Genomic DNA, 10029 nt, shown 5'->3' with positions numbered 1-10029 from the left:
TATCGGGAACGCCGAAAACCCGGGCGTGAGCACTCTCATTCCTCTCTGCCGACAGTTCTTCTACCGAAACTGACCTGTAAGCGCTGCCACAACCAAAACAAAAGATCATCATTTCTTCAAACACCCTCACCGCAAAGGAAGACCATTACGTGCATTTCATATCAGCCGACTGCAATTTAATCCTTTGCACTCGTAGACATTTTAACTCCAAAACGAAACATTTCTTCCGACCTAGAATATTTCCCTTCTATATATTTTTTTCATGGTATACATACGAAAATCGTGCAATTTACTCGTACAATACTAAAGTGTTTAGTAATTTATTAAATACAAACAAATTGAATAATGTAAAAAATATTTTGAATAATGATGCAGCAATTTTTAGTGACGCCTTGCAGTCGCCATTCGAGTGCTAAAGGTTAATAACCTCCGTGGAAAAATTACTTTTGGACACTGAATTAATGAATTAATAAACAATTAATAAACAGGAACTTGTACTGCACAACCACAGGAGGGACAAGTTGTAATTTCAAACAATGGATTATTTAAAACATTCCGCATAATAATTTCCGACAATTTTTATGATAAACCAAAAAGAATGGACATAGTTAACGGATTCAACGGACTCTCCAACCAGCTTTAAAACAAAACAGGATCGCATCTTTCCGAATATCGGCCTCCGGAGATCTGCATAAATTGCCACTCAATGAATTTTTTAAGACATTAAAAGAGGCTTTCGCAAAGCCAATTCCTCAAATCATAATATGCAACTGTATTATTGCAACTCCTTCCGTAGAAAATAAGCATGATTATTCACGAAGCACACGATAGTCTAATTGGAGGACATAAAGGAATCACAAAAACCTACAATCGTATTCGATCGAGATTTCATTGACCACACATGCGTAATGAAATTCAGGACCATATCCGAAAATACAAAAGTTGCCAGGAAAAGAAATAAGTCCGTATAAAGATTTGTCAACGTATGCTCATCACCGACACACCTCTGGACGCATTTGACAAAATTTCTTTGGATACCCTTGGACCTCTACCGATCAGCTCCAGTGGAAAAAGGTATATTCTCACAATTCAAGATAATTTAACCAAATATTGTTTTTTTTTTTTGTAGACGTTTATTTTAAAGTGGACGCATTAACAGCTAGGTCATTAGCGACCACATCAGTTACAATGGAATATAACAGAGAAGGTTACGGTTATTTTTTACATTGTGGTGGGTACAGCAAAAACAAATTTATAACATTTTATATATATATCAATCGATTTAAAAAACAAAAGGACGTTTCCAATATTGTTTTCATTTAAATTTGTCATGAAGTCATTTTCGATGGAAAATCTGGATCGTTGAGAAGAGAATTTAGGACATTCGAGTAGGATATGTCGGATGTTGTTGGATACGGCGCAAGTTGTACATTCCGGTGGGTTTTGTTTAGTTATCAGGAATTCGTGTTCCACAAATATTGTGTTGCAGTCGCAATACCGAATATTCGAGCAACCACTATAGCCGATGCTTTCGCAAGACATGTCATCGCAATTTATGGAACACCTCGAGCCATATTAACAGACAAAAGAACCAGCTTCATCGGAAGCCTCATGAAAAATTTATCAGAAATTTTTAAAATCAAACAGATCACAACTTCAGGATACAGACCACAAACCAATGGATCATTGGAAAGAAGTCACATCGTCCTTACGGAATACCTCAAGCATTACATGGATAACTACAAGGACTGGGGCTTACTAATACCGTTTGCTATGTTTTCCTACAATATATCTGTTTAAAATCTGCATCGGCGGATTTCTCGTCGCCGTCTTCATTATAATTCGATTCCCCGAATTATACCGTTTAATCCGGGTATTATTGCCACCGACACCGGCGTCGTGCATGAGCGATCACGCATCGGCGTTTTTGCCCGTCGCCGGTAAACACCGTCTTCCTCGCGCGACAACAGTCAGCTGTTCGAATTTGTAAACACTGGCTCTCGTGCGATTCTCATGCACGCGCCGCGCGGGCCGTTGGTTGTTTTCCAAACTCCGAAATCCACTGCCTCTACCCTTTGTTCCCATCGCAGCCCCGACCGTTGGGACGCCGTTAGGACGTCCTAACGAACGGGCTGCTCTGCCTCATCCTTGCCTATTTCGAAAATCCCACTCCTCATCCTGCCGAAACCAACGGCCCGCGTTAGTATAAGTAGACCTGCGTTTCCGAAACGGGTCTCCTTTGACTCCTGCTCGTGATCGACTGATCCTTGCATAGCGCTGATTTATTGTCTTTACGATCGACTGATCGCCGTCTAATACAAGTGTCTGCGGGCTTCGCGTTCACTCCTGTACCGTTACTGTTGCCGTTCGTGAATATATCTTTTGTTTTCATTATATACTCTCTCGTTCTTCACACTATCCTCCTTCCTTACATATTTCACTTTTCTTTCTCTACTGCACCTTTTCTGAGTCCGTCTGACTCAGCACTTGGCTATATTCCGCAACATTTGGTCCTTCGAGCCGGATACCTTTCCACCTTTCCATCCACGCGCACTTCTCCATCTCTTTTCTTGTATACTTTTCCTTTCTCTTCTTCTCCTTTCTACTCTTCATGGACTCGCTTATCGCCCATCAACACATTCTGTTCGGGCGCATCGCACGAACCGTGGACAATCTCCGGAAGCAGGGCAAAGCGAATATCAACAAGGGGACGATTTTGGCCAAACTGTCTTGTTTGGACCAGGCCTGGGCGCAGTTTCAAGACCGCGACGCTCAAATCATCGCCTCCACTACTGAGGAGAACCGTCAGGTGGACTACTTCACCGAGGACTTCTTCGACCAAACGCAGGATGTGTACTGCAATCAGAAGGGAATTCTGTCCACGATGCTCGAAGACGTCGAGCAGAGTCAGGCACCCTCAACTGCAGGACATCCACCCACGCCAGGGCCCAGACCTCGATCGTCACTGCCACGGATCACACTGCCCACGTTCTCCGGTCAATTTACTGACTGGACGCGATTCCGGGACCTCTTCATGTCCTTGGTCATCGACGACGAGGCCTGGACGGATGCAGAGCGCTTCCACTACCTGTCGGCGAGCCTCACCGGGGAGGCAGCGCAGCTGATTCAACGGATTCCCGTCACTGCCGCCAACTTTGACCAGGCCTGGAAACTGCTAGAGCACCGCTACCAGAATCGACGACTTCTGGTTGCCGCGCAGTTCGACGCATTGTACAACATCAAGCCATGTGTCAATCACAGTGCAACGGAGCTCAAGGGCCTCTTGAACTCCACGTGCAACGCGACGGCGGTCCTGAACAGCCTCGGGGTACCAGTCACCGACGAATCCCACTGGATCGTCCACCATACCATCCGTCGACTGGACAGACACACCTTGAAGGAGTGGGAAAAGTCCCTGGGAAACAGCGTGAATCTCCCCGCCTTCTCGGAACTCCTCGAATTTCTCGAGACGACGACGAGAACTCTCGAGGCTTTCGAGTTCCGTCAGGGGACTCGCACTCCCGCACCATCAAAACCGCCGCCCACGAAGGTCAAGGCGCTACACACCGCCACGGACGCCGCATCGAGGCCTCGGTGCAACCTGTGCCAAGGAGACCACATTTTGTGTTTTTGCAGCGCGTTCCGATCCTTGACCCCTGCAGCCCGTCTCCAAATGGTCACGAGTCGCCGCTGGTGTAAAAACTGCCTCGGTCCGCACACCGTCGGGAACTGTCCGTCGGCAAAGCGGTGCCAACGGTGTGCCCAACCACACCACACGATGCTGCACGAGGCGTCCGACGGATCCAGCAACGCATCGACGGTCGCAACGCTGCACACCACGAAGAGGCTCAACTCCACCTCGGACTCAGTTCCTGTCTTGCTCGCCACCGCCCTGGTCACAGCGACTGCAGGACGCCGGATGGTCACAGCTCGCGCACTGATTGACCCCTGCTCTGAGGTGTCGCTCATCAGCGAAGCACTGGCCCAGACGATGCGACTTCCTCGGACGTCGTGTTCGCGCCTGGTCCTCGGCGCCGGAGGAAAGGCCACAGCAACCTCCCGAGGAAAGGTCAGACTGACCCTGACGTCAACCGTTCCCGGACTCGGACGGTCATGCACGGTGGAGGCACTGGTGCTGCCCAGGCTGACGGCCTACAAGCCCTCTGGTGCCACCCACACTCCGCGCTGGCCCCACATCAACGGCCTGCCGCTCGCAGACCCCAGGGCAACCTCGGCGACACCGATCGAGCTCCTGCTCGGAGCGGATGTGTATCCCCAGATTCTTCTGGAAGGGATACGTCGCGGTGGACAACACGCTCCAGTCGCTCAAGAAACCATCTTCGGGTGGATTCTTTCAGGGCCGACTGCGAGAGGAGGATCACCCTCCCGAATCGTCTCCACTCACACGACCACCACGGACGATCTGGCCGCTCTGGTGCGTCGCTTCTGGGAACAGGAGGAAGTTCCAACGACCACCAGGCACTGGAACGCAGAAGAAGAGGCCTGCGACGAGGGGTTTCGTCAGACCCACTACCGGCAGTCGGACGGACGGTACGTGGTTCGCCTCTGCTTCAAGGACGCAGTCCACGGATTAGGGGAGACGCACAGCGTTGCCCGACGCATCCTGCTGTCCACCGAACGGCGCCTCCAGACCAGTACGACCCTCCGTGACCACTATCACAACTTCATGAGAGAGTACCTGCAGCTCGGCCACATGCAGGAGGTCGCCAGGGAACTCGAGTGTCCCCAAGCGCCGCACTTTTACCTGCCTCATCACGGAGTAATGAAGGGCACGGGCGCCTCCGCAAAATTGAGGGTGGTCTTCAACGGGTCCCGACCATCTTCGACCGGCCGCTCGTTGAATGACCTCCTCTCCGCTGGTCCCAAGTTACAGCGCAACCTCATGGACATCTTACTGAGGTGGAGGCGACACAAGTTCGCTTTCCTTACGGACGTGGAAAAGATGTACCGCCAAATCCAGGTGCATCCCGACGACCGGGACTACCAGCGAGTGCTCTGGAGGGACAACCCGGACCAGAGGATCCAGGTGTTCCACCTCACCACCGTCACATACGGACTGACCTGCGCCCCTTTTCTGGCCATCCGCACCCTGCTGCAGCTTGCGGACGACGAAGAGGAGCAATTCCCACGAGGTGCCGCCATCCTGAGGGAAGCCACCTACGTGGACGACATCCTGTCCGGAGCCGATAGCGAGGACGAGGCCCGACAAACCCAGGAGGAACTCGTCGGAGTCTGCAGGGCGGGCGGCTTCACGCTAAAAAAGTGGAGCGCCAACAGCACCGCCCTGACCTCGCACCTGCCCGACGAGGACCTTGCCCTGTCCTCCACGTTACCTTGGCAGCCAGAGCTGGGATGCAGTGCCTTGGGGCTGAAGTGGCACACACAGTCTGACACTCTGACCTTCAGTTTCCAGGGCCCTCCGACGTCTCCACTTCCGACACTATCGAAGCGGTATGTGTTGTCCCAGGTGGCAAGATTGTTCGACCCCCTCGGATGGCTGGCACCCGCGACCATCCGAGGGAAAATATTCCTTCAGCAGCTGTGGCAGCACCGCCTCGACTGGGACGAGCAGCTTCCATCGACCGCAGCTGAAACGTGGAGGAAACTTTCCGCCGACGCGGCCAACCTAACGTCGCTGAGGCTCCCACGATGGCTGGGCACGGAGACAGCTACGACCACTCAGCAACTCCACGTCTTCGTGGACGCCTCCGAACGAGCCTACGCTGCAGCCGCCTACATCCGGACCAGCAACCCACACCGGACACAGGTCACTCTGGTTGCAGCAAAAACAAAGACAGCGCCGCTCCAGAGCCTGTCTCTCCCACGGCTCGAGCTGTGCGCTGCAGTACTGGGGGCCCGACTGCTATCCCACCTACGCCGCGAGATGGGACTGCAGTTCGACACGAGTCACCTCTGGTCAGACTCCACCGTCACCCTCGCATGGCTACACGGTGAACCGACGCGGTGGCGTACTTTTGTCGCCAACAGGGTGGCTGAATTCCACCGAACTGTACCGGACGTCCGCCTACACCACGTCGGCAGCCAGGACAACCCTGCCGACTGTGCCTCGCGAGGCATTCCCGCCAGCCAGCTCGCGAGTCACCCCCTATGGTGGCACGGACCCGCGTGGCTCACCGAACGTCCCACGACGTGGGACACGACCTCGCCCACGCTCGACACCACCGAGGAGGAGCGGGCCCCGACGACGACCAGCTTCCACATCCGGACAGCCGACACGGAGCACGAGTCCCTGCTGCATCGTTACTCATCGCTGACCCGACTTTTGAGGGTCACTGCCTGGTGTCTGCGTTGGACGAGACGTCGACCAGCTCCGTCACCAGGAGACGTCTTCCCGATCCTGCATCCAGAGGAGGTGAGCCAAGCGGAGGCGCTCTGGATCAAGATTGTGCAGGGATCGACCTTCGAACGAGAGCTCTCTGCTCTCAACAATGGACAACCTCTTCGACCGTCCAGTGCCCTCCGAGCGACGACCCCGTTCCTCGACAACCAGGGCATTCTACGGGTGGGAGGGAGATTAAAAAACTCCCTGCTCTCCTATGACGAGCAGCACCCCATCATTCTGCCATCAGGATCAAAGTTGACCGAGATGATCGTCGAGCAGCACCACCGACGGACACTGCATGGGGGTGTGCAGTTGACCCTGGCATCCGTCCGCCAACGATTTTGGATACCACAAGGACGCCAAAACGTGAAGAAATGCGTCTCCCGCTGCATCAGATGTCTCCGATGGCGGGCGGCAACCGCCAGCCAATTAATGGGCGACCTACCACTCCACCGGGTCACGCCATCGCGCCCATTCACCCACACAGGCGTGGATTACGCCGGCCCGTTCAAATTAAAAACGGCGCCAGGACGTGGCCACAAATCTATCAAGGGGTATGTGGCCATTTTCGTTTGTTACAGCTCCCGGGCAGTCCATCTCGAAGCTGTGTCGGACTACACCACGGCCGCCTTTCTCGCAGCATTCCGGCGATTCACTGGCCGACGGGGACCATGCGCCTCTGTAACGAGCGACTGCGGCACAAATTTCGTGGGGGCTGACCAGGAACTGCGCCGCATGTTCCGGGCATCGTCCAAGGAAGCAGCCGCCGTCGCCGGACAGCTGTCCAAGGAGGGAGTGCGGTGGAAATTCATTCCACCAGGAGCACCTCACTTCGGCGGGCTATGGGAGGCAGCCGTCCGCTCCGTGAAGCACCATCTCCGTCGCGTCGTCGGCGACAACGCTCACACGTACGAGGAGCTGGCGACGTTCCTCTGCCAGGTGGAGGCGTGCCTGAATTCGCGTCCACTCCAGGCACTGACGGACGACCCAGAGGACCTGACCCCCCTGACGCCGGGACACTTCCTCGTCGGAGGCCCCCTCCTGGCCACCCCGGAGCCCACGCTGCACGACGTCCCTACCTCGCGGCTCTCCCGGTGGCAACAACTCCAACAGCGGGTGGAACATTTTTGGCGACGTTGGTCCGCAGAATACCTGCACCAAATTCAAACGCGAAGGAAGTGGACAACCACCCAGCCATCCCTGGGCGTCGGGGACCTCGTGCTGGTGAAGTCCGAAGCCACCCCCCCCACGAAGTGGCCGCTCGCACGCATCACCGACGTCCACCCTGGAGCCGACGGCCATGTCCGGGTCATCACCGTTAGAACAGCCACCACTTCGTTCACCCGGCCGGTAACAAAAATAGTCCGACTTCTCCAGACCGGAGAGAACCAGGCATAACCTGCCGTCGCGCCGCGCCGTCCGTCGACATTCCCCCGCTTCCGCGATCTGTCCACATTCGGCGATAGCCGAAGGCGGGCGGAATGTTTAAAATCTGCATCGGCGGATTTCTCGTCGCCGTCTTCATTATAATTCGATTCCCCGAATTATACCGTTTAATCCGGGTATTATTGCCACCGACACCGGCGTCGTGCATGAGCGATCACGCATCGGCGTTTTTGCCCGTCGCCGGTAAACACCGTCTTCCTCGCGCGACAACAGTCAGCTGTTCGAATTTGTAAACACTGGCTCTCGTGCGATTCTCATGCACGCGCCGCGCGGGCCGTTGGTTGTTTTCCAAACTCCGAAATCCACTGCCTCTACCCTTTGTTCCCATCGCAGCCCCGACCGTTGGGACGCCGTTAGGACGTCCTAACGAACGGGCTGCTCTGCCTCATCCTTGCCTATTTCGAAAATCCCACTCCTCATCCTGCCGAAACCAACGGCCCGCGTTAGTATAAGTAGACCTGCGTTTCCGAAACGGGTCTCCTTTGACTCCTGCTCGTGATCGACTGATCCTTGCATAGCGCTGATTTATTGTCTTTACGATCGACTGATCGCCGTCTAATACAAGTGTCTGCGGGCTTCGCGTTCACTCCTGTACCGTTACTGTTGCCGTTCGTGAATATATCTTTTGTTTTCATTATATACTCTCTCGTTCTTCACACTATCCTCCTTCCTTACATATTTCACTTTTCTTTCTCTACTGCACCTTTTCTGAGTCCGTCTGACTCAGCACTTGGCTATATTCCGCAACAATATCAGTTCACGAAGCAACAAATTTCATTCCTTACGAATTAATTTTTGGTAAACCAGCTCGTGGACCAAGTTCATTTCCGACCGGCCCAGATTTGAACACATATGGTTACCACCAATCTGAATTGATCGCGCATATGGCTAAAATACGTAATTTAGCAACCGATGTCTACACCATTCCTTCGCAAAATAGAAAATAAGTTCACTACACGACACTTCGCCACACTACACCCGACATTTTGTTTTTCATAGTTTCCAGGACGTTTTTCCTTCTCAGGTCGAAAGCATCACGCAAACCGCGATGTTTCATTTAAGGGTGGAGATGTTACGTATGGAGAACGTTTTCTCTACGTTCATCTCGATTAGAATTTTCTATTCTCTTCCCTCATAACGAAAAGCGTCCCAACAGGCGCTCTTTTATTAATGGAAAGATACCGTATGACTTCTTTGTATAAAAATCTTTAGAACACTCCCTTCTGGCATCCGTTAATTAAAATTCTGATAGGAAATAGCCTGGATAACCTCCTATTAATCCCTTTTAACGAAAATCTAACTGAGGCCTGGTTTTCGTTAGAAGTGACAAAAAATGTGAGTGTGACCCTACTTGACATCAAATTTTAAACAGAGCACCCCTTTCATTTTCAGAGTATATAAACCCTTTCGTTTTCATTCTTTTTGGTCAGTAATCGTGCAGTCTCGTGTAGTCACGTCGCGTTACACGAGATAGGGTTAAAGTACCTTTCGAATCAAATTTTAACCGTATAGATTCCGTTAGTTCGGCTTCTATTTGGCATTTAACAATTGCTCTTAGACCCCGCATTGCCAGTGCGTCAAAACCGTGCATCATAGGTAACAATTCTTTTATTGTATAATTACTTTAAATTAATTCGCGACACCAACAACAACACTTGTAACAACTTTCAATTCAGAATATATTTGTCTTGTTTGGTAAACCGCGCAATCTGTAAACCCTTAATGATTTTCCAATATCCTAATCTAATAATTGAACGTTCCCGCGCGATACAATGCACAATCTTACCGCTCGGATTGTATCAATTAAATTATATAAGTTACGAGGCCTACTAACTATCCTAGCGGCTTCCTGATTTCGCATCAGGTTCCTCTGTGAGTTATCCAACCTCCCAGCGACTCCGCAATTTCGCATTGGGTTCGTCCGCATACCTTAACTAACAAATTGAAACCATATTCCTGGAGCAATAACCCCTCGCCGGCCACTCGCGTTGCTCACAGCCCTGGCTCGTAACAAATGAAATGTAGACAGAGATGGACAGCGGAGAGGAAACGAGAGTGTTCACGCCCAGGATTTTAGTGTCCTCGGTATAGTGCTGCCCCCTAGTCTAATTTTTAGCCTGGACCAGAACCTGCATCATCTTACCTGCATCACAGACGAGGTATAGGAGTAGACCAATCACCCAATGTATTTTTCTGTCTCACGCACGGGGGGGGGGGGG

At 52.2% G+C, this 10029-nt stretch overlaps 1 protein-coding gene across 1 annotated transcript; it reads left to right on the top strand.

The window, feature by feature from the left end:
• The first annotated feature begins 2611 nt into the window (after positions 1-2611).
• Positions 2612-7762, top strand: LOC143364441 (uncharacterized). The gene has a single exon (XM_076804793.1). It carries the CDS (start codon positions 2612-2614, stop codon positions 7760-7762), a length of 5151 nt encoding a protein of 1716 aa, XP_076660908.1.
• The last annotated feature ends 2267 nt before the right edge of the window (positions 7763-10029 follow it).

Source organism: Halictus rubicundus, unplaced genomic scaffold, assembly GCF_050948215.1.
Source record: "Halictus rubicundus isolate RS-2024b unplaced genomic scaffold, iyHalRubi1_principal scaffold0554, whole genome shotgun sequence".
Classification (NCBI taxonomy): Eukaryota; Metazoa; Arthropoda; class Insecta; order Hymenoptera; family Halictidae; genus Halictus; species Halictus rubicundus.
The sequence above is the reverse complement of the archived record's forward strand: the minus strand, read 5'-3'. Positions and strand labels throughout refer to the sequence as shown.

Coding starts and splice junctions, on each gene's coding strand:
- LOC143364441 (XM_076804793.1), top strand. CDS start 2,612: ATGGACTCGCTTATCGCCCATCAACACATTCTGTTCGGGCGCATCGCA.